Raw genomic sequence first — 25686 nt, 5'->3', positions numbered from 1 at the left:
TAGCTAAAAAGCTAAAGGAGTAACTCCGTAAATTCCTCAACAGTAGTATATAGCAGCATTTCATTTTTGTCATTGAAAAGATACTTATATTTACATATGCCTTATTGTTCATTAAGTAATAGAAAACTAGAGATGGGCCTGAGCTGAAACTGCTGATTTGAACATCCCAGAGCTTTTTTTTTGTGGGGAAAGCCTGCAAAACAACATCTTCTGTTGTCAGGCCAAGCTCTAAATACCAGAGATAGACCAACTGCAGACAAGAATGTGTTCAAAATCAAGATCTAACTTTTGCAGTTCAGGCACATCCTTATAACAGACTGAAAGTATCTCTATTTTGCAGTACTGACAGACTGGAAGGCTGGAGTGCAGTCACTGTACAGAGCGGGGCTGGGCTGGCTCGCTTGGGTTACTCCCAGACACAGAGACTGAGTGGTTTTGAAGCTTGACGTCCAGACAAGAAGCCAGTGTGGAAATTTGTCTTTCACTGCATCGCTACTTTCAGCACAGAGGTAAATGGAGACATATACATGGAGGTATGACACAAAGAAAACTTTTAGAAAGCAGAGGCTAATCACTGGCCTTTATCCTAGGGGTTATGTAGTAAGTCTAACCTGAGATCCTAATGAAGTCGGGTGGATTCAGCTTTGCTTTAAGTTATCTGCAATCCACATCACAAAAAGTACAACATTAAGCTATTATGTTGAATTTGGCACACTTGGCAGTCCCTCTTCAGAGACTGAATTAACATGGGCACATCCAACTTACCAGTTCCTCATAAATGGTCCTCTGAGCCAGACCTAATGATGTCCTTGGTGGGCTAGTTCCAGAGACTCAGCACTTTCAGGAAACAACACTGAGCAGTGAACACAGACCACTTCTTTTTCAAAGTCCTGCTAGTCTTTCAACACAATCCTGCCCAAATAGTCACTTCAAAATGTAAACAAAATCTTTCCTGGAGGGGTCCCTGGCAAATCAGTATGATGCAAACATAGAGAAATGTAGAATTTCACAAAGAAAAAACTTGTTATAGATAAAAAATAAAATGTGATGAAAAAAGGAGGCTGATTATGAAGTAGTAATGTTCAAAGCACCTCTTAATATTATCTCTTTTTCATTAACGATGTTAATTGCTAAGATGATGTATCTTGATTTCTTTTGCCTGTAAAGTCTTCCGCCGTGAAAATTGCATAGTCACGAGACTGCAGATGAATTTCCTGGGTTAAGTCACAAATTCATGCAATTTTTGGTTGCTTGATGGCTTAACAGAAACCTTTCTCTTTTTTTTTAATAGCAAAATAATAGGAATGATAAGAATGAATGAACTAAGCATACAAAGCTACTGACTTGTAAGTGAAAACTCTGCGCAGGCTGGAGAAGCATGTAGGCGAGAACTTCCACCCTTGAACCTCAGACCCAGTTATAATAAGTTGCTGCCACTCTGGCAGATCACCTCTTGATCAAAAGATCCTATTTAAGCAGCTTTTGCTTAATCAGTCCAAAATAAAAAAGTGGGGGGGAGGAGAAGAAGAAAAATAGGAGTCATCGTGACGATGCTTTCAAGAGATGCAGCATGCAATGCTTACGCCTTTGTGGGGCCTTCTCTCCAGGCAGCCCACATGGGCAAGTTTATCCTCCCGTGGACAAGCAGCAGGCCTAAAGAGCAACCTGCTTTTCTCTTCCAAATCACTGTTGCGGGCGCTGTTTCCGAAATTGAGTCCATGGTCACAGAGCGCCTCTCCTTTCCTTAGTTCACCCACCTTGCATACGTCGTGTGTGTGCTTCTAAAGTTTAACACCTCCTGCATCTTGAAGGGCTTTCAGGAATTATACGACTGCATTGTTATCAACTGTTTTGTTGTTCTGGGAGGAGGTCATTGCATATTCAGCTCGACTGGTTCCGTTCTCCTCTTTTCTCAGTGGTTTCCTTGGATGATCACAAGTTTGATGGTGTATAGGTGGGGTGGGGGGAAAAGAAAGGACAAAGATAAACATCTTTATCAAAACAGATTAACTTTTAAGATGCATTGTAAGACTGAACTTTTACACTCTGTTTCTTTCTGAGAACAGGTCAAACCAGGAGTTAAATTTTTTCAAGCCTTATGGTCTGTCTAGGGCATACAGGTTCTGGTACGGAGGCCACGTCATAGTCTGTTGGTTTCCCTATGCCAGTCGAAACAGCAGAGCAGTTTTGAAGGCTGCTGGTCTGCGGGTTCTGCTGCCTGAAGCTTGGATACATTCATGGCTTTCCTACCGTCTCCATACCTGCCATGGAGGGAGCCACTTGAGGCTTAGACAGTGGTTCAGGCTCTGTCATGGGATTGTCCTAGGCCTATCTCTTTCAAATGCAAAATAATTGAAAACTGTAATGGGGGGAAATCATGTCCGCTCAGGATTCAACTCTCATCATAAAACCACTGTGTTCAGTTACTAGTAACAGGACTTGTCTGATCAAATGCCGATATGTGCAGTTGCGATCACCCCAAGCTCTTTTTACAGTTAGTGGAGAGAAATAAGTAATTTTAAAACCCAATTCAGTTCTACTTAAAGTGGATACTTAAAATAAGTCAAATGCGTTGTGCCTAAGGCATTCCCATTTTTCTTCCTTAGAGGAAGCATAGTTTAGTAGCTCAGACATAAAAGTCCATGTTGCAGATGTCTGAGGCAGGTAAAACAATATGCTCAGTGACTGGAAGCACTGTGCTTGCTGTCATCTACTGGTTGCCCAACACCAGCCATTTTGATTTTGTTTAGTAGCCACTGTCACCATTTGGCGACACAATCCAGACCCTTCCACAGGAATGGAGACAGTTCAGGAAATACCCAGCTAGTTGAAAAAACTAACAAGAATCTGCAAATCCATGAGCAAAAACATCTTATCTGGTATTTTAAAAATACTCTGAAGAGAGGGACTTGAGCACAAATCTTGTAATGGACATATTATATCAATTAAGTGCATCTCCCACAAATTATCTCCCGAAAGTGCTATGACCTTTATTTAAAGCTGAAGTTTTGCATATAATAAGAACAAAAACATTTGTGCTTTTCATACAGATATTTCATACAGATGCTGGACCCACGTGTTAGTGTCTTGTGTTTGTGGTGCTTCTAATAGCAAAAGGAGGACTAGATAAACAAATGTAATACAACGGTCAATCTGGACTATTGATTTTGAGTAATTTAATAAAAAAATCAATTAATACAAAAATAGTTAATGACATTTAATTTCAGCAGAGAAAAGCATTAGTGAAAGATTTATGGAATATGATGATAAGAAGATGAATTTGTTTTAGTTGTAATCACAAAGAGAGTACTTCTCAATGTGATATCTTACATTGCCCTTCAGTGGGTAAGACTTAAGGCTTGTTAATATTAACTGTATTTCCAGCTGTTAGAGAATGGAAGTGGAATTGGAAGGGAAGACTAAAAGCTTTGTTGAACCCCTTTGAGCAGTGAACATGCTGTGCCTGTCAGTATCTGACATAACTTCCTGCAGCTCTGTCTTTCACAACATTGTAAAGCATCTGTCCATCTCACCACATTTCTGACAAGGAGAATGGAGAATCTGACAGCAACATTTCTGGTTTCTTCCTAGAGAAGAAAAATGCTTTGGCTGCTGTTAAACTTCCTCTTGCTTTCAAAATCCTATGAAGGCTCAACAAGTGAGAAAATTTAGGTGGATCCTAGCTTCTGTCTTTTGTCTCCTGCTTATCCCTTCTTTCAATATTTTCGTGTCTAAGGTCTTTCTACTCATCTCCAGCTCCATTTTCTTTTACTGTCTAGCCTTGCTCTTCTTTCTTCACTTTAAAAAGTGCCTTCTTTCTCATTCTATTTACATTTTTTTCCTATAAATGATTTCAAGAATGACTTAATTATTCATCCTGAAACTCTGTCTTTTTTTTTTTTTTCTCCTTTCTTTTCCTTTTCACTTTGGTTTCTCTTCCCCAAGAGCATGTTTTCTCTTCTCACATCCTCAGGTTTTTTTCCCAGCTTGCAGCCAGCCTCATTGGAAGTTTCTCATTGGGAGTTTCAGAGACTCCTCTGCCACAGCTAGATCTGTCTGGAGACACTGCTGGAAAGGCAGTCAGTGATGTTCCACACCTGCTACTAGATATGCGTTGAAAGTGTATTTTTTCAGGGCTTGAAAATATTGGAATGGAGATTCTATCAGGGTTCTCCTGACTCTCTGCATTCCTGAGATCCACTTCTGTCGTATCAGCTGCTTAGGGTTAGCACTGGTAAAACAAAACAACTGCTTTCTTGGGTCTCAGTGAAATGCCCATTTGAGGCATTTATTTGATTTTGGCAGACACTAAAGTTCAAGCTCCATTTAACTCCTTCACTCATTTTATTCCCCAATGCATGACAGACTTGGGTTCTGGGTCAAACTTGCCTCTCCCTTGCACCATTTAAATCATTTGCTTGATGGAGGTATATGCACTTATCACAATGATTAAGATTGATCTATGTATTTAGAAATGCAATGTCCTTTTGGTCTGTTGAATTTTTTAAACTGTGCTTTTGTGTTACAGCAGTAGCTTGTTTTGTGTCACTACCTCTGTGTGTCACTAGCTCTTTTTTTTTTTCAGATTTTAACTGCTCAAACGGGTTTAAAACTGAAATACAAGTATACCTGTTTTTCCGCTTACATATTAAGGGGCACCCTTTTATCCTATTTTATGCCCGATAAGGTAGGTAATTTATGATCTTCCTACATGTAACACTCTAAGCCCCTTTTCAGCTGAAGTAGTGTTGCCCTGTATTCATGAATTTCCATTCTGTGTTAGTTTTCACTGGTAAGATGGATGTTTCAAATTAGTGAGGAAATAAGCAGAGAATAAACATTCATGTCTGTGATATACTCACTTGGTGGCAGGCGAAACAGGCTGTTTGCAAGCAAGTGATTTGCATTGCTTTACAGTGTGATTTGCTACACATTGTGCTTTGATGTTTAGCAAACAGATTGGAGCAATCTTCATGCAAAACGTCTGCAAATGAAAGGTACATGCAACTCTGCATAGCTTAGTACACGCCTGAAATGACGTTTCAGAGTTTGTAATGACTTCTCCACCATGTATGCATTAATTTGCATGTGTCCTATAATCAAGAAAGCATCCAACAAGCATTTAATAGTTCACATATTAAGCTTCGGTTTTAGCTCAGGTTCTGGTCACATTACATGATAAATCTTATTTGGCAAAGAGTTTATATCGGTGCTGTACCAGCTCTCTGCAGAGCCCTGTGTAAAGGTCAATGCCACAGTGCACATCAAACAGAATTTGTATGTTCTCTCTTTAGAAAATATCTTAAAGAAAATGAAGTTTTGGGCCCTTGATCACACTGAGTCATGAAAATCAGTTGGTATGTTTGACAAAGCCCTTTCTGTCAGCTTTTGCTGTTGGGCTAAATTAGGCATAGCCCTACTGTCAGTAATACAGTTTGGCTGCTAGAGTACAAAGGGTCTCAAATGATTTATCTCACATTTACACATTGGAAAACAAAACTCTTTATATGACTTTTTAAACAAAGTCAAAGAAAAGCTGAGAGCATTGTTCATTTAATCAATCAAATAGTATGCCTTATTCCTCAAGGCTTATAAAAGCTTTGAGGAGGAGAAGACCACCTAGAAATGGGAATAGAAGTTTGTTCAGAATATTAAACAGTAAGAGGGCTTAAAAGACACAACACCATCCCAAGCAACATTCACATTCTTCAAGTTGCTTTGAAAAGATGAGTTAAATAAAAATCTGACTTTTTCTGACAGTCGGCATTGCGAAGCCCCTTTCCTAAGCTCTGGCCTCCATGGCAGTCGCTGCTCAGCATCATGCCCATAGCCAGCTGCTGACAGGGAGAAGCAGCCGACCAGTTTCAACTGGGACCCGGTTGAAATCCACCCTGGGAAGAGGGGTGACCTTGTGCTGGCAGCAGAGAAACTCAGGGAGCTTAAATTTACCTCTTTTTGGGGCGCAGGTATCTTACTCAGCACTGCCAGGAGACACCTGCCTCCACTTGTGATTTGCTGCCCTGAATTTTCTTCTGAGGGAATTACCTATCTCATTTCTTACAAAATAGGAATAGTGTCATTTTTCTTTTAAAATACAGTTACAGGAGAAAATGCCACTTTGTTCTTCACCCTTTCATCAGTTATTAAGGAAATGCCCAGGGTTCAGAAGACTGCAGCTCGACACCATTCTTTCCGGAACAGCAGATACAAAATTGTCAATTGTACTTAAAATCCATCTTCAAAATTAAAAAACAAAAAAAAAAAACCCAAAAAAATAGACTTGATGATTACATTTTATACGTATCTGTATTAACTCCTAGTGTTTTCTTTGATGTCAAAAGCTACAAGGCACCTTTCTATTGCCTTTGTACAGCAGGAACTGCTCAATCAGGCCCTGCGGGGAAATTTCAGTGCAAGAGAAGCAAATAATTGAGTGTTCCCTGCAGTGATAGAAAACCATGATGCAGCAGAGACACATCAAGATTGAACTGTGATATCTGGCAGCTCAAGGCCACCTGCTTCAGTGAAGGAGAAGATGGACTACAATAAGTTAGGAGGAGTAAAAATCCTTCTGATTTCTCAGTTCTTCCCATGAAGGTGTTTTTAGTAACATCTAAAAAACTAAATAAGTTATCCATCCTTCAAAGCAGTTTTGCCTTGAAGTAGCTGTTTCTACGAAAAAAAGTTATTGCTGATTTCTACTGATATAATGCAGAAAGCCTCACTTCTATATTTCACAGCTCAAAAAAGCCTGCTATTGGAAAAGATAAATATGGAAGTTGTTCTGCTGCCAAGCTTGTTTATAAGTAGCAGGCTGTAGCCGTGGTTGGTGCCTCTCTCCTATGTTTGCAGTGACATGTTTTTGCTCTGGGAAACATGCTGCTGACGGCCCATCAGCGTCTGTGTGTGTTACCTGCTGCTCAGCGAGACAGAGTGACAGCAGGAAGCAGCAGTATCAGGGAGGCAAAGAAGCATCACTTATACATGCAGTAACTTCCAAGAGATTTGCCACCACTAACATACTAATGATACTTCAGTAGTTAGTAACAGATAAAAATAAATGATTTTCAGTAAAATTGGGTCTTTTATGACACATCCATTTACTGTATGACTAGTTTGATGTTCCTTTGGTGTACTGTAGGAATTTCCAAGTTACCCATGTACCAATAGAGAAACAATGGCAGCAATATCCTCTTGGGCTACAGAAGTTGTTCAGGAAACAGGGTAAATATTTGGTAAATGTATTTTTACTTCATTATTCACTGGTTAGGCTCTTACCAAGACATGTAGTTACCATGTTTAGAGGTCTTGGCTAGACTGGGCTATCCTGGAAGCCCAGGCAAGTTGGTATGTGGGCTATAGTCACAGGCTACAGCCACACACTAAAAGCGTCTTTATTTAGCACATAGAGGATAGGAATGGAAAAATGCAGGTTGTAATGCCATTCAATGGTGTTACAATGGATCGTTTATGGTGATGTTAGTGGATCATTTCTCTCTGTGACCTGGATGCTTATACAAGTATAAAGAAAATGAAAGGAGAATATTTACATCTCTGTATTGTGGGTGTTCATCAAACAATACTTTGAGACATTCTAGGACACAGCCTTTGAACTTTGTGTGCAGTCTCTCAGTGCAAACCCTGCCCAGGGACCAACCTTAGCTGGCTAGTCTGGCACTACAGCCTGTGCACACAGACTCACATTTAAAAATCAAAGGGAGGGAAATTTCTCTGGAAATATTTTTCAAGTTCATGGAAACAGAGTTACATTCTGAATTTTCCTTTTGACTGTCTCACAGTGGGTACTTTTTGTTTGAAAATGTAAAGATAGAAATTAAAAGAGAAACACTAAGGATGTAAATTCTTTGAAACCTTAATTTTTCTCAGCTAAATTAGTTAACAGCCATATGTATCAATCTGTCCAGAAAACGGGCAGTGTACTATCCATTACTCGTAGGAAGAGGTTACTGGCTCAACTACCTCCCACATAGAAAACACATGGTTTACAATTATAATAAAAAGTAGCTCCATCTGGAGATATTTCAACTCCATACTCACTAGTATTCAACCACTTATTGAAGATCAGCATTCAATATTCTGAATCTTCTAAGGCTTTTACATGTATTCCTTATTACTCTGTTTGCAGTCTAGTAAGTTAGATAAACCTACATCTCAAAGATGAACAGTCTTGCCCCAGTATTTATTATATCACTATGTGACCTTTTTGACTTATTCTTCCAAACTAGAAATAGTTTGGAAGAGCAGGATAACAGATATTATTACCTGCACAGTTTGAAAGCAATTTGTACACTAGATTACTTTCTGTTCTAAACTTTTTATGGAGGTTTCTTTGCTTCAGCTGCATTGCCCCTTTGCTTTTTATCAAAAAAACTTGGTGCCTCCCCTGAATCATGAAATGACTACTTTTTCCCTAGGTCCTGTTGAATACTTCAGTCTTAACCAATCAATTTTCCATGGTGGATGGTAAATCAGCTTTCCAAGAGGATGGCAGCACAGTTTTAACATCTTCAGACCTTCTCTGTTTCTCATAGGCAGAGAAGAGAAGGAGATTTGCACAAGCGCATGTGTTAGAATCATTACAAAAAAATGGGCAAGTCTCAGAGCCCTGCAAGTCCTGTTTCATCTCACATTTCAATAGGCTTTGATCTAGCCTCAGGATATCATCTCCTAAGTAGAGTTGTTTCTATTCAGGCTGAAGCCAGCCTTGTTCACAGGATTGTTTTCAAGCCTGCGATTTTCTGCTAACTCGGTTCTCCCTCAGTGCCATTTTTAGCTGACCAATTTGTGGAATATATTGAGCAGGTTCTGCAGCATGTGGGCGACTTCCATTTTGGGGTGTTTCTCACTTCCCTGTGATAATCAGATGCCCCTCACTGTGCACAGATTGACGATCGAGCCTTTGCTGAGTGCTTCTCTCAGGGGATGCAATATTCTGCACAGAGCCGCGTTGCAGCCGTTCATCAGCATTTGCAGGTTTCCTGCGCTTGTGTGCTCAGAGTGCAAGATGTGATGGACAGATCCCCCTCTGCATCTACCCCAGCCTGCTGAAAACACTTTGGGTATATCTGAAGAGAAGATTTGGCCTGTTCAAATTGCAAGTAATTGCAATAGATTGCCAAGCCATATGTGAAACTGAAAAAGTGGAGTTTAGTTTTCGTTTACTTTCAGCAGTGCAAAGTCAGAGTAATTCCACGAACTTTCGTGGACTTTAGCAGGATTTATTCCAATGTAACAAAGCAAGATCTGTGCCTGAGAGACTAAGATAATGCAATCACATTTCCTACTAGGCCTTCAATTAAACTAATTTCATAATTATGCTCCTTACTTATCCCCTATATAAAACCAATCTTACAGAAGGGAGGCAGCTTTATTATTATAAAACTGGCTTATTAACCACTGTAATTGATAAAAATACTTTCAGTAACCCTGCATGTCACAACCCAGTCTTTGCACTTCCTATAATAATCTTTGAAAGGTTTTATTGACTGGAGGAATATGATACTGATGTTACTCATCAGGTATTTTCAGTGCAGAACACATCTTTCATACATTTTGATGACAAAAGGTAAAAAAATTAATGGGCCTAATGTAAAAAATGAGCTCATTTCCTGGCCTTTTGGCCTGGCGAAAAGCCAGTCAAAGAAAGGGCTTGCCATTCTCTGCTGAGGAAACAGCAGTGAATGAATCTAATTGGTAATGTGTCTGCAATGAATATACCCTTCTGCTAACAAAACTGAAACAGGTCCACAGGGGGGAAACTCTGAATTCCTGAACCCACAGTGTCATCCATCAGGTCTTTGAAAGATGAGGGGTGACAGTTGCATCCTTGGAAGGAAAGTTGATGTGATGGATTAGTTGGGTACTAAATTGGGCTAATTCTCCCAATTCTGCCATGGGATCCTGATCTCAGGGCCACCAAAGAGTCTTTGAGTCTGGAGCTGATCCATGTTTTTCATTTGGCCTAACACAGGCGCAAACTTTGACAGTCTCTGAAGCATGGCAGAGAATAAAGTTGGATCTTCAGCTGCTGCAGAAGACGGTCACGACTGTGCCTGGCAGATCATGTCAAGTGGCCACAGTGCCAGTGGGAACAGGGTGGCTTCTGATGAGCCAGGTGGACCCCCTCTCCTCCATGGCCTGCCCTGCTGCAAAGAATATAGATAAATGTGTGGAGCTTGGTTCCTGGCACACAATGCTCTGCCAAGCAGTGTATAATGCCTAGAGACAGAGATGGCTCTATTGCATGAGGCAGTATCTACCCTAAGTAGTCCGTAATTTAAAGACAGAAGCTACCTCGAATTTCTGTCCTTTTTGTGTGTGTGTGTGTTTAAGAGAATAAAAGAGGTTGAATTATTTAGTGTGATGAAGAAAAAGAGGAGATGAGATTGGTCTCAAGGAACACCAGAAAAGGAAAAGGGCTGTTCAGGAAACAACTGGACATGGGCAAATTTAGTCTGGAGATGGGAACAAGGTTAATCATTCTCAGAAAAATATTGGTTCATGGAGGAGGGAACAGGTTGAGTAGGAAAGTCGTGCAGTTTCAAGAAGGTTGATATATTTATGAAAGGGATCAAATGTCACATCAGGGGTCAGACAGGGTGATCAAGGGATTTGTTATAGTCTCATATTAGTAAGCTGTCTATGCTGTCAACTTGAAGGTTCAAACGAGAAAAATGGACTGCTTCAGGGAGCAGAAACAACCACTCTTGTGTGAGAAATAATTTCACCAAAGTTGAAATACAGCCATAGTTTCACTGGGGTTGATTCTCAGTGATCAAGGCAGAACCTAAGATCATATCTGAGACATAGCAATTTGCTCAACTATACCTGAGTCTGAGTGACAGCTGGGAATATGTAACAGCTCAGTAATGAAGGCAGGACCCCTTCCTGCTTGGAAGCTCCATTTCATGAAGCTCAGAGAGGGGAAGAGAGTAACATTTCACGGAACCCACCTATGAATGTCCTCCAGAAAAAGCAGCACAGACTGGATACATTGCTGCAGTAGGCTGCTGGTGTCTCACTAAAAATCAAAGTCATGGAATGTGTGCAGGGATGGAAAAAAATAATGCTGACCCCCTTTTTGTGCCCCAAAGTTGAATGTATATGCATGTTTAGTTCTTCACTTTTGCACACTTCTGTGAGTGCTCTCTGTAACCAGCACAAAACTGAGACATACATATTGTCACTGGTGCTGGCATGAAGGCAGCAAATGCTCTTTGTTTTTCTGTCACTCTTTGGAACAGTAAAACAAAAATATGAATGAAAGCTAAAACTAAGATCTTTTTCCTCTTAATCCCATAACATTATCCAGTCCTTCTGGAACAGATGGAACTACAGCTATCACCATTCAGTACGTTCTATCTTCAAAGTGCTTAACAAGCATTCATTAAAAAATCTGGAGAAAGATGCTTTTCAAACACCTAGCCCTATCAATACTAATGAATGCATTGCTCGCTTTATGAAGAAAAGACATCTGAACATGTAAATGGAACAATGTCTAAGAACTACCTAACTCTTTCTGCTAAGCTACAGTGGGGCTACTGAAAGATATTTACAAACTGTTACTTAGCTGGGCTTATGGTCATAGATATTGCCATCCATGCACTGGGCTTCTCATCTGTCAAAGTTGATCTTTTATGCTGCTTTGTGCTCATCTGGTTTTCTGCATGCAGAAACTGCCTTGCTCTTTGATCCCTTGCAGATGTAGGCAACAGCTTGAATGATGGACATGATCCATCATGAGCAAGGGTCCTGTTTAAATACGAATGGCTGGTTTCTCTGCACCATAACTCTCTGCACATTTTCCCTTATAGATAGCTCTTTTACAAAAATATATATATCTTTTTTTACAAAAATCTCTTTTAGAAAAAAATCTTTCTGCATCACAAATTAATGTAAGGAACAGAAAACAAAACCAAAATTTGTAAGATAAACTGGCCTTTGCAACTATGTCGATCATTTTACATTTGAGGCAATCTGTTGCCGCTACCAGCTGGTGTAACACTACTGGGTTCTAAGGAATAAGTTATAAATTTCACCAGCAACCAAGTAAAACTTGCAGAGGCAGATCCTGCTCTTTGCAGGATGGATGCAACCCATGTAAGGCAGTGCAGAGTGTAGTATGGACAACACATAGTGGTCCCAACCTCCCCATAATCCAGGCATGAGACTGGGCAAGTCCGTACAAAGGACAGAGCAACCAGCAAGTCCTGCACACCTTGGATGTCTACACACAGATTGGGTTTTGTGCAGTTTGGGAACTGAGCTTAGCCAGCTGTAACTAAGGACAATTGCTAAGGAAGGTCTTGAATTCAGCCAGACTCCACACTCAGAAGAAGTACACAGGGCTCCACAAGGTTCAGAGCAACTCAACGGGAAAGCTGGTTTAGCCTGCAGCTTCTGTTGTTTGGGAGTGTTACACACTTCCATAACATTCCATGCAACTCAAAAAGCAGACACCAAAGAAGGAATTCCACCATTTCCTCACCTGAAGCATCTTCACATGGTTGGTTTATGGTGAAGGACAAAATGAGGAACGACACTATTTTCCCATTCTTGACAGTTTTCTGGCTTGCATATAGTTGCGATCAGACTCTTCACTTCTTTCTGTTAGCGCTTTACTCCATCACCTGGTTAGCTTGGGGTATGGATGCTGTGATACTATTAGGACTGCTGATAACCACAAATACCCCTGAGATGGCTATTTAGCAAAGAACTCTTTTGAGTCAGAGAAAATAGTCTTGTTCTCTGGCCTTACAGTACTCATGGGGGTACCACACGCACACTGATGGAGGGATGGCCAAGTAAAAGCGAGGTAAGCAGGTGGCCAAGCAGGACCACCACTAGCAGATGCTGGCTTTGCCCACCCCCAGCTCTGCCCACGCTGACCTGCTGTGCATCTTGCCTTCTCGTCAAGGCTCTCTCCCGAGCCAGGAGCTATGTGCTGCTTAGCAACCTGGGAGCATTACAGATATTTAGCAGTAAGTACTTGCGGGGCAGGGAGGGAAGGACAGAAGCAGCAGAAATGAGACCATGCATCCACACATGTGGCTGTAGCAACGCTTCAAGGGTTTGGAGGGTGGCTCCAAGAAACTGTAAGAAGAGCTGTGCTGTGACCAAGAAAGTTGCTCTGCATGGCACAAATCTTCCCTGCACACTTTCTGCCCTGGGCCCCATGGCTGAGTGGCAACAAAGATTGTAGCAAGGTGGCAAGACTTATAGTGTGACCTTCCCTCTGAGCAGCATGGAGCGCAGAGGCACAGCATGGTTGGGGTTGGGAGGGACCTCTGGGGGTCATCTAGTCCAGCCTCCCTACTCAAGCAGGGTCAACTAGCAGGTTGCCTAGGACTATGTCCAGTTGGGTTCTGAATATCCCCAGGTATGGAGACTCTACAACTTCTCTGGGCAGCCTGTTCCAATGTTCAACCACCCTCATAGTGGAGAAGTGATTTCCTGTGTTCGAGTGGAATTTCTTGTCTTTCAGTTTGTGCTCATTGCCTCTTGTCCTGGGGACACTGAAAAGAGGGTGTTCTCTTTATACTGTTTCATCAGATATTTTTAAACATTGGCAAGATCCTGTCTGCAACTTGTCTTTTCCAGGCTGAGCAGTCCCAGCTCTTTCAGCCTCTCCTTGCTTGAGAGATGCTCCAGTCCCTTTATCATCTTTTGTTCCAGTATGTCCATGTTTTTCTTGTACTGGGGAGCTCAGATCCCCAATATCCCGATGTCTGTTGGTGTGGACAAGACTCCAGAGCCTTTATCAAGACCTTTTTGTTTCAGCAAAACATGTATAAGCTGACAGCTTGTTTGCGCACCAAGCTGTGACTAATTAGATAAAGGTGTGAAGCTAATGCACATAAATTACAGGGGTGAATAATGCTACAGGGATTAGATGCCTGTTTACATCTGGCTGAGATTCTCTGTGTGGGTTGTAATGCACCCTATCTCAGTGTCTGCAATTCCTTGAGCTTTAACCCACAGCGCTGTGTAAAGACCCTGAGCCCAGCAGAGCTGCCCGGGTGAGGGTGGAAATCACTGGACTTGTGGAAGTCCACCATTCCTGGCTTCTCTTGGAGCCTTTCATCAAACAGCTGTGGTGATCTGGCACCGATGCCCTCTTAAGTGTGGTTAGGGGTAACTAAATGGGTCACGGGTAAAGTCAGTAAACCTATTTCGAAAGAAAAGCAGGGGAATGGAGAGGAATCAGGTCCATACTCTTCTGGCTTTCTTGTTCTAATTTTCAGGTTTTTCAAGCTTCTTCAAATCTACTGTGTCATCCACATACACTGGGAGCTGCAATGTTTAGCCACTGGAGAAATCAAGCTGAACTGATTTTTCCCATGTTTCTGGAAATTTCCACCATTTCCAGATGCACCGGAACACCTCGATGGAATAACAAAAAGGTTGCTGTGGGGTTCACTTTATGCAAAGGCAATTTCTAGATGATACAAAGTTGGAGTAACTGATCTCCCTGCTGCTCTAACACAACGAGTACTCTTTCCTCTGAGACATAAGAGAGAGTGTTCCAGGTGTCCCAGTGGTGCTACTGGTGGATTCTTGCAGGCCATAACAAAAGCAACCCTAAGATTAGATATCACAGATAATCATGTTAAAAGCTTTCTTTCAATGTCCCTACAAACTCTCTGAGCCACAGCTGTGGATTTTCACCAGTCGAGTCAGTCACAAGTGCTATCACATCAACTTGCAAAAAGTAAGATTGACTTAAAAATTAAATGAATTTCTAACAGATAAAACTATTTCTTTGCCTTATGGAGTTTTGAATATGCAGAACTCTTGAATTTAAAGTCTGTTTTTAGACTCATAGGCGAAGAGAACAGATGAGTAGTCTAAAAGCTAATTTCAAACTCAAAATTGATGTTAATTCAGATTACATCACAAGTTAGAACTTAAAGAAAAAGATCATTCAATAAAGCAACTCACAGTAAATTTGCTCAAGTTGGCAATTGCCCTGTTGATTTCAAAGCTTTAGTATCAGCCTTTGTCTTCTAGTTCTGCTTGGATAAATCAGGAATAACTCCACTGAAGCCAATAGAATCAGAGTAGCATGAGGATTATACTCTGGGATGAGTCTATAAAACCCATTCCTGATCTTTACAGGGTTGCACTGAGACAATAACTGTGGAATGCTGTAATTTATTACCCAAGTTCTGCCATTTCAACATAGCATCCTCACTGGAAGAAGAAAACAAAGAAAAACTGCAGGTTCATTTTCACTAGCAATGAAAAGTTAATTGATCATAGGATTGTCTGTAATACTGTACAGACTTCTGCTAGCCTCTTTGTGAATACATTACAAACTAGGAGGGAATAAATGAAAGCAATTTATAAGAGTATTCTGTGAAACACTGGGGTATTTGTTTAATGATAGAGGTAAAAACATCCATCAGGCTTCTAAGGTTCCTGATTGTGAGGAAATAATGTGATATTTTATCCACTTATGACAGCAAGCTTTTTCCCTAGTGGAATGTGACTTTGATATAATTTAAAGGAGACAAACAGAGGAGGAATCGTCCCTTGTAATAGCTATGCAAAGATGTGGTGCTTATAAAAAACCTGGACTGACAGCCCTGGAGAGCAGAGCCTTCCGCTTACTGCAGAGCATGCAGTGTGCAGGAACAGCCAGGCAAACCTGCCCACAAACCTGCCAGGGTGGCAGGGCAGCCATCGCTCAGGGTGAGGGACTTTACACCCCTTATCCATCAGTCCGCAACGAGATGGCTAACAAGTGGTAGCCATACTATTTGCCTCTACTCTCTTGTCTAATTCAAAATTAGTTCAACCACCTTTCATCTTGATGCATCAAAAAATATGGGACTATACCATCTTTTAGAATATCCGCAGTGATGCTACTAAAACGGCAGGCTAGATACAGAGGGCTCTGGCAGCCCCAGTGTGCCTGATTCAAGGTTTAGAAGCTGTTCGACAGTTTATCTTGCACATATAGCCCTGGAAATCATTGTCCAACTAATATCCAGATGTTAGGGCTGTTTGGAGCAATAGCTGATCTACTATTTTCCTTTTACTCGTTCTCAGTTTCCATCAATCAGGATTACATTTACTTCAATAGGCAGTGAAAGCTTTGAAAGAACACAACAAACCTAACAACAACTCACTTCATAAGTCGAAACAGGGGACCTTGTGCAGCAAGGAAGCTTGGCTGCTTGAAGTACTTGATTTGTGATTGGAGGATCATCTGCAAATGACATTCCCAGATTGGGAGTAAAGTCACAGGGTTAGGGTGAGCAGCTCATGGGGACCGCGGGCTCTCATCAGCAGATGCAGAGTGCCTGGCTGAGGATGCTCAGTAGCCTGTATGCAGATAAACATCAATGTGGAGCCAGTAGAAAAGGGAATCACCCAGAAGCTTTTCCCCGGGTTTCCAAACACCTCTCCTGTTTTATCTACTGGATAGTTATGGACTTTCCAAACATCTGCTGAGAATTAAAGCACCATTTTTTGTGCAAACCCTGCTAATATTTCAGGGAGAATAAAAGAGAGGTTAGCAGCTCCAAATCATCTTGACCTGTGTGTCATATTCACTTTAAAGCAATTAAGTACATCTAGGCCACTGTTCTGTTTTATCTTTGCACGCACATTCATTGCCAGGTAGTTAGGGCCCTGGAAAAAACACAGGACATTTGACTTCATACATACAGTGTCATGAAACCATGTTGTGGACATCAGTCCAGCTATGGCAGTGGTCTCTAGGTTATTATAAAGTGCTTTGAAGCTGTAAAGCATTGTGTTTTTGCAGCTAATAGTGATGCCAGACTAGGCTGTGCATGGCCTCAGTGCCATGGTCACACAGAGGTGTAATTCCTGTTCTTTGGATGAACGGGTGCAACAGAACGCCATGGGGAGAAACAGCAGGCCTCTGACCTGCTGAATGGGATGCATCCCTGGGTCTGCATTCTTCCATGCACAGTGTCTCATCACAGTCCTCCTTCCTGCTTTTTGTCAAAAAAATACCAGTGTTTTCCCTTGCAGGCACTCTGCTTCATTTTTTTTTTTTTAGTGAAAATCAACTTCCAAACTGTGCTCCTGCTACTGAAACTAGACCTTGCAATATATGGAAGCAATAAATCAGACAGTAATGCTGAGTACCCTAGAAAACACTCGAGCAATGAATTTCAAGACATCTTACATGTGACCTTCCTTTTTACTTCAATGCAATGTTTTCTTCTACTTAAAAATTATTTGAAGGTGAACTCAGTAGCTATTTAAGGAAGTGAATATGTAGGTATTTATAGCACCTTTCTCACAGGCTGTGGGGACACATACAAATTTGTTGTGCCTTGGCACAGTTAGAATAATGAGCAAAAGGTACATCATGTGAAACACAGCCATCATCAGCCTTTCCTTGCCAACTGAGCAAGCAGGCTCCTTCTCAGCAAACCTTTTGATATACAGCTGAGGAGAGTTACCGATTCTATCTAAAATCCTGCAGAGCCAAGGAATGGCATAGCTAGGCAAAATGGGCTCAGGTCACCTCAGATGTGCTGGAGGTATTTCACATAGGTCCTTCAGATGTTGGAAAACCATCCCAGGCACCTCCTACCAGCCTCTGTACCTCGAGCAGCAGCTGGCATGGAGACTTGGGTGCTCAGCAACTTTACTACCACCTTTGCAGTTTGGGAGACGACTTTAGTTGCTCAATTTTATACAAGAATCCAAGACTGGGCACCCCTTTTCCCTCTTTATGTAAATATCCTATACCCCTCACTGAGAGAGTCTGATGTGCCACTGAGCTATAGAAATAGGATTACATAATACAGATTCCTCTCCTCCCTGTCTCAGATGTTTATTTACCAAACAATATTGTTAATCCTCTTTACTGTGTTTACTCCCCACTTTCTTTCATTCTTACTGTCTTACTGTGATTGAGGTGCTTAAATTGTAAGGGATCTTGAGCAAAAATTAAGAGACAGCTACTTCCAGAGGTGATTAAACTGACTAATGCACCAATGATTTTTTTTCTTTTGAAGCTACACTGATTTTCACTAGCTGAAGGTCTCTTAATGCTGCTTACATTCACAGTTCACTTCCCTGAGTCTAGTCCACAAACCATGTAATACTGAAATGATCCAGCTTCTTCCTCTCTCTGCTAAGTTATGAGCTGTTCTTGGACAATCTGCTTTTACATTTTGGCTACAGTCCTCTGGGCAAAGAGGAAGAATAGCAGATCTTTGCGGAAAGAGAGAGAAATCCTAGAGAAATACCTGAAAGTATTCTAGGTTTTGAAAAGGTTATTCTTTTGCTCATTCAGACATTCTATTTGTTACAGAATTGCTGGCTGTGGGATCACTTTTCTGATATGAAAAATGAGCATAAATCTCCCACTGCTTATTATGGATCTGAGTGTTACCTAGTCATTATGCCTGTCCTAGAAGTCCTCAAGTGAAAGGTGTCACAGATGGTGTTTGCTGTTGACACAAAGAAGTGCCACACATTTGACCAATCCTTACTAATGTGCCATGGAAGCATTTCCTATGGGAAAATTCACATTTTTAGAAAGAGAAATTTTTCCTCTGCCACCAAGATGAGAAAATAACTGATAGTTTCTCAAGGCACTTCGGTACGTACAGCATCTTTTCTACTGAGGGTGTTATCACCATGCATATAACCGTGCTGCAGCACAAGATAACATGATGTGTGATCTCTTCCAGGCCTTGATTTATGCAAGAACACAGTGCTGCAGCTGGTGCGCCAGCCCTGGCATGCCAGCCACATGGCATCTAATGCTAACAACTCCTGCAGTGCATGCACTAAGTTTAGAGGTGGCTTTAAGATCCTTGGAAAAACTGTTCCTTATGTATTTTCCTGAGTGTTTCACCTGTCTGACAGCACTGATTGACAGTGCTGGCTGACACATTTTGCTATTTGGATTGAAAAGCACCGGAATGCATTACAGGGTTTGTTATGATCGTTTTGTGCTGGTGGAACTTGAATATTTCTCATGGAGATGATGATAACAGCAGACTACTTTGGTTCTAGTAATTACTTTACACATGGAAGCATCAGTCCACTAGGTTGTGTTTTTGACAAAAAGCATTAGTGCCCAAACCTGGTGATATGCTGAAGTTTTAGCTTTTACAGAGGAAAACAAACAAAAAACATCAGGAGATGGTTTTCATGCGGATTCAATAAAAATACAGTTGAGTGATGATACTTTGAGGACAGTAACTCCCCTCTCTTCCTGCTATAGATAAGCAGTCATGAGAGAGTTTGATCAGGCCTGGCTCTTTGAAAACAGTAAATGAGATTTTAACTTAAGCACAATAGGATTTTTCTTCTTTTTATTTCTACTTTAAATTTGATTCTTATAAAAGTGAGGGATTAATACAACAGATCCAACCTCTGTGCAAATAAATCTCTGCCTGCACCTTCCTGCTAAATCTTTTAACTCTTTCTACACTCTAGAACCAGACAACTGCCGTTATTTCACTCTTTAGCAGCCCTTCAGTGCATACACAGCTAATTAAGGCAATCCAAATGCTTTAAGCAAACAGGATATGGATATCATTGATGTTCAGACTATAAAACCCCCTTCATTTGGAAGACTAACAAACTGTGAAATCAAATTATTGTGATAAGGTTCTTTGCAATAGCCTCCTGTAATACTTGTGGATTTGTCATTGCGAGATATATGCCATATACCTCTGTGCTATAGTTTAATTCAGATTGGACTATAGCACATCTTTTACCCGTTGATATACCTTAAAAGGAAATGATGTTTAGTATGCTCTTGATATTTTTATTTTCACCTATCTTTTTTTAGCTAATGGGCTGGCGAGAAGTTTTAAATGTTGTTCCTATTGCACCAAACACAATATGAGCCATCTGCTACAGGCAAGCCAGTTTTTACACTTACTGGCACTACACAGTTTTACTGCACCCACGGGCACCTGTCAGAATGAGGGTTTCCAAATGTGATGACATGGATCTCCTTCCCTTGCTCCTCCAGAAAGCAGCAAAAAAAATCGCGTCTAGAAAGTCTGGAGGATGACACTCTTGTGCAAGGTTTTACAGAATGTGTGTTTGGATAATAATTCCTGCAATGTAAATAATTCATATTTACATTGCTCAACAAGTGATGGAGTCTTAATGATATCCTGAGATGCAGGTGAGTGGCTTTAAATCTGTTTCGTAGGGGAGGAAACTGAGGGAAAAGGGGCTCCTGGGGTCAGTTTGTGCTGATCATTGTGAACAGCCCTTTCTTCCATGTACTCTGCTGCTCCCGTCATTCCTCTGTCTCAGCGACAGGGAATAAAGGCTCTGCTCCCTCTAGAAACCTTCAGATGTGCTCCAAATGGAGTAAGGGACGGAGATGAGAGCAGAGCAGTGACTGCCTCTGCGTAAGTGTGCTCTGCATGTGACAGGGTTGTCACCGCTCCCTGCATCACTCACAGAGCCGTGCCTTTAGGTTTGTCCTCTGCACACCTGGTGCTGTGGGGCAAAATGACATTGGTGTCCTCCTGGCCCTCACCCAGAGCAGAAGAAAGAAGCGGGGCCTGGGCAAGGCTGGTTCTGGTTTCTACATCAAGGCAAGTAGTGCATGCCGTTCGTTAGAGGACACAAGAGGGTTGTGCCACACCATGTTTGCAACCTGAGGAACCTCCAACCATGGGATAGGGGACAAGCGGGTGACATCTGGAATGGCTCAGTGGAAAGACTTTGGGTGTGTTATAAAGGAGATAACTTGCCGCCCTTGACCTGGGAGCCAGATTTCTTGGAGATGCTGCAATGAGAGGAGAGACACAGAGAACCAGAGCCTGGAAGAAGGACTGGAGAGTTGCGCAGGTAGGCACAGGTGTGAGAGAGGCCAAGGGAGAATGAAATTTCCCAGCCTGGGGGAATTTTCCCGGGGAATTTTCCCCACAGACAAGGAACACACTGGAATGAAACTTGGCTTCGCCTAGATCAATTCCCTGCTCTTTCTCTAGACAAGCCTAACTCTCAGCAAGAAATACAGTGAAGGATTTCTCAGACTATCCATATCTATTCAGCTCAACAATGCATGATAATACTCTGTGTCAAAGGCAGAGATTTATCTCTTGTGAAGTATCTTATTTCCCGGGGTTCATCAATAGATATCCTTTAGAACATATCAAGGGACCTGAAATATTGAGGAATACTGCCAAGCACTTTAGGGCATCCACTTAACAATGATGTTTTAGAGAGGACTCATTGATGAAAAGAAATGCTCTAGTTACTCTGCAAAAAATAATAAGATTTTCTTTCATATCCATCCATTCTAGCTCTGAGCAGTTTTCAGCTTAACATTTGGCAGCAGTGTGAATGTCAACAAGATGCAAAAGGAATTTTCACTTCTCTGAGCCTAATACCATTTCAGCTGCTGACTTGTATGTTGATATTCACATTGTTGACAAATAATGGGTGTCTTCCTCAAGTATCTGTATTATACTTCACTGATATGAAATACAAGAGCTTTTTGTTATGTGAACTCCCACAGACTTCTCAAAGCAGCTCTACATTTATCTGTTTAAATTTATTTTCTGTACTTCCCATCTATCAGCATCAGACACAAGATCTGAAAAAATACTCTTTGCTAGGCACAAGTTGCCCTGGAGAACTATTGCTCTCATTGGCCTATTTTGCAGCCTTGGCAGAAATCAGTCACAGCTTGACAATAGGCAGACAAATGCAATAATTGTTTTTGAATCATATTCAACTTTCTACATGGAATTGGACCAATCTCCTATGAAAAGCTGAGGTCAGCTTAGGAAATACAGGTAGCAATTTTGCATGAGATCAGCAATCCAAATGGACTTTCAGTCATAATTGATTCTTTTTGAAAGTTCCACTGCTAGAGTGAAAGCTTTACAATTCCTCAAAACTAACAAGCATTCATTTTAGTGAACCAGAAGCAGAATAGATACTTATGTAAATTTAATGAGAAATTAGTTACAGATCTCTGTCATTTTGTCTGAATTATCCCTTTTTGATGCTCTTGGATATATACTATTCATATCCTGAGTAAGTTTTTGGACAACCACAAAGCATGTGCAATGGTTACATTGTGATATTTCTGCTAAGGCTATTCAAAAATCGTGCATTTGTTTTTTGTGGAAATATATCTATATGTGTGTGTGTGTATATATATATACATGTTTTTTTTTTTTGTGAAAAGTACTTTCTGTTTCTCCCCTACCCCTATCCCCCTCAAAACAAAAAAACTCAAAGCTGAAAAAAAAACCCATAAATTAATCCAAATTGTGACTCAGACATCATTGCATTATCTCATAAAAGCTGTTGGATTGAATACTGCTCTGCTTGGACTGGGCCACCCAGCTGCACCACAGCTCATGCCCATGATTCTCAGGGTGTACCTGTGGCAACTCCATAAAATTCCTGGGTGTCCCTGGGGCTATACATAAGCCCATAGATGAGAAAAGAAACTCCCTCCATCCCAACTACAACTCTCACATGATATTTTCTTTTCCAGATCACCACTCCAGATTCACAGTTTAAGCCTTCATATAGAAATTTCCAGTTTTGACTTTTTTTTCTAGAGAATTGAAATATTATTTAGACAAAGCAATGATCCTGTTGTTACATTTTTCTAGGTAACTGAAATCGATATTTCTAACTCCCCGAGGCTTATACTAGCACATACATCCTAAAGACAGTGATACATGAGCAAGCACAGTTGTAGAGAGCTGAAATGGTTACTTCTCAGAGTAAGCATTCTTCATATAGCTTTTAAATGAAAAGAAACGGCTTGATTTTGTCATTATGATCATTATGATCTGAGAATGAGTTAGAGTTAGAGTCTCCCCCCAGAATTGCACGGATTACCCTAGAGTTTGGGTTGAAAGGATTTTCATTAATTTGAAAAACTGTAATTAGTGGTGGACCTGGGCCAGAAATTTCACATCCATCATGTATGAATTCTGAATACTGTCACCCCTGCACACAAGTCTGTAACTGGGTTGGAAAGTGTTTCCTGTTTTACTGAGTCAAACCAAACCTATCAACATTTCTCGGCACTCTTGCAGTACTTTATCTGTGGAGAAGTTCATTTTAATCTGAATATTGTGGCTCTGTCCCATTTCTAGTTTTTCTCATCCTCTGTCCCATGGCTGTGCATTGAACATCATCCTTTACACAGGCAAGAAAAGGAACATTAAGTGACTCTCCAATGAAAACACACATTGACTATAGGATGTGCATAGTATGCATTTTGCCTTTAGGATGCCTTTAAACAAAAACAAGACATCAGCCAAGTCTGAGGTAAGCCTTTGAAGGATTGTATTGCCCTAAGCACTGTAAAGGACCTGTAGTCTTACCTTTTTATGGCTTTGTAGCAAATGATGACAACTACAAAGAGGAACACTAGTGTGGCGCAGCATACTGCAATGGTAATAACCAGGCCTGGCCACCAGGTCTCCTCCGTGGGGCAAAAGGTAGACTTGGGAGCTGTAAAAAGAATGTGGAAAACATACATGAGTTCTCCCAAACAAGCAGTTTATAATCAGATACACTTCAGTCACCCAATGTGATAGCACTATCCCAGAGCCACAGATATATGCAAAGAGGTTATTTCACGTTTAGGAGCATTTTTTTTTCCAGGCAATCAACTCTCCTCTGTTTGGTACTAGATGATTGTCATGGTCCCCAGACAACCACGTTCCTGTGGCACTGTTGTTTGCAGCCTGCTGCTCAGAGCGAGGGAAAACGCTGAGCTCTGATACCTGCAGGAAAGCACTCTTCCCTCCCTGATTGCCTTCTCCTGCTGCATCAACTTCGCTTTTAGAGAGAGGTCATGCTGACAAGTGCAGGCTTTCAACCCACATTAGGGGAAGTGTACTGGGAAGAAGCAGCAATGCCTACCCATCAGGTTTGTAGCCGCAATCACCTTAACCTTGGATCAAGGAAGGGGAATTCATTTTAAAAGTGCAGGAGTTTTATTACATGTATTAATTGCTTTTAGAGGACTAAAGCTGGCAAGATTCTTCTCCATTACACTATCTTTGAATTGTATTTCCAACAGTAAAGAGATATGTTGCTCTTGAAAATACAGGTGATTATTATTTTTTTCTTATTTAATAGAAGGCTAGAGTTCTGTCTGTAAGTATCACTCAGAGGAAACTAGTTTGGGTCAAAGTAATCTGGGACCATTTAGTTCAAATCTTTTCCTTCAGGTGCATATTCCTTCTCCCATTCCTTGAGGGGACATATTTACTGGGCAACAGGCAATACCATGAGCAGAACCAGTGTATTGCAGAGGAGGAAGAGACTCCTGAATTTAGTGTATACAACCCGATAACCTTCATGAGAATGCATGTCTCCATATATGGAGTCTAATCAGTCAATGAGTGTGTCTAGATCTCTGACTCCAGTTGAGTCCAGATGAGAGGACAGAATAGCAAAAAAACCCCACACTTTTTGACTGTAGTCATTTGATCTCGTACACCTTTCTTATTATACACATCGCAAACAGTTGAACAAGTTAAAATATGTCATCACACCTACATCATTTGCTGTGAGCTGACTTCCTTCATTCCTCCTATTTTTGGTATTAAGAATGAGAAACATACATATTCTGTTGGGTAAAACTGCAAAGTTCAAAATTGCAAAGATATGGAAGAGAAAAAAATAAGTTGAAAAATTAAGTTACTTGAAGAGCTAATGATTCCTGGCTCCTTTTCTGGCAATGAATCCACTCACTCCCAGTCCATCTCAGCAACTGATTTTTTTACTTTATTACTGCAGTCTGTTTTTATTAGGCAGTGTGTTGTAATAGGCCTTATTTTTAAAAAATATTTTCTCAATGATTTCAACATTGCTATTTTATAGCATTACAAAACAGAGAATGTTTCAAAGATGACAAACTTTGCGTGAAGAAGTGTACAGCATCGGGGCCAACTCAGTGTTTCTGGTGGCGCCCCAACAAACACAGAGTTCCAATGAAATCAAAGCACATGCGTCATCAGGTGCCACACAAAATTAGATGAGATCTTACAAAATGGGACTGTCGAGAACATCCTGACCACTTTCTGCTCTTTCTGCAAAGCAGTTTCAACCAAACTAGTCCTATACTAAGTTGAGATGATGATACTGGTTTGTTCCTTGACACAACAAATGAAGGTGATGAATGTCAGAAAAAGAGTAGAACACAAGACGTGTCGCATCTTGTATGTGACACAGGCTTCTTAACAGTTTATCATATCATTTTTATATGGAAAAAGACAAGAAAAATGTGGGATAGAATACTATTACTGCTAACAGCAATCCCGTATTTAGTTATTAGTGACACTAAAACAACAATTGCTAACTTGGAGAAAACCATTAACTTACCTGGTTTGATTCCTTTCCCCACTGACCTGACCCAGACACTTAAAAAGAAACAGGAAATCTTGCTGAGTACTATCAAAGAATATTTTGTGGCTAGTGGGTTTCTATAACTTTAAAAAATCTTTTCTATTTCTAATTCTTTATTACAGTGCTAGGTATTCATTTTCCTTTTATATGGCCACCCTTTTTTTTACAAGCTCCTGGGTGTGGTGCTATCTGCTGCCTTTCTCAATCATGCAGCCCCTGGCCTTCATTACCACGGTGTTTCTATGCCTGTGGCACATTTCTCCTCACAGCTGCTTTCTGAGGGAGAGCAGGACTGTCTTT

At 40.9% G+C, this 25686-nt stretch overlaps 2 protein-coding genes across 2 annotated transcripts in view; both read right to left on the bottom strand.

Annotated features, from left to right (window-relative positions):
* Window positions 1-25686, bottom strand: part of ITPK1 (inositol-tetrakisphosphate 1-kinase) — a 461734-nt gene that overhangs the window by 371986 nt on the left and 64062 nt on the right. The gene's annotated exons all lie outside the window — the stretch shown is intronic.
* The window catches only part of PRIMA1 (proline rich membrane anchor 1), a 50732-nt gene continuing 26469 nt past the window's right edge, over window positions 1424-25686 (bottom strand). Inside the window, exons 3-4 of the mRNA XM_088539695.1 lie at window positions 23352-23481; window positions 1424-1923 (exon numbers count right to left, since the gene is read on the bottom strand). Coding sequence (XP_088395821.1) covers window positions 1824-1923; window positions 23352-23481 — 230 coding nt within the window. The 3' untranslated portion in view covers window positions 1424-1823. The remainder of the gene's footprint in view (window positions 1924-23351; window positions 23482-25686) is intronic.

This window comes from Tinamus guttatus, unplaced genomic scaffold (genome assembly GCF_059628265.1).
Source record: "Tinamus guttatus ecotype Peru unplaced genomic scaffold, ASM5962826v1 Tinamus_guttatus_pri_ptg000048l, whole genome shotgun sequence".
NCBI classification, from domain to species: Eukaryota; Metazoa; Chordata; class Aves; order Tinamiformes; family Tinamidae; genus Tinamus; species Tinamus guttatus.
Note: the sequence above shows the minus strand (reverse complement) of the source record. Positions and strands in the feature narration are given on the sequence as shown.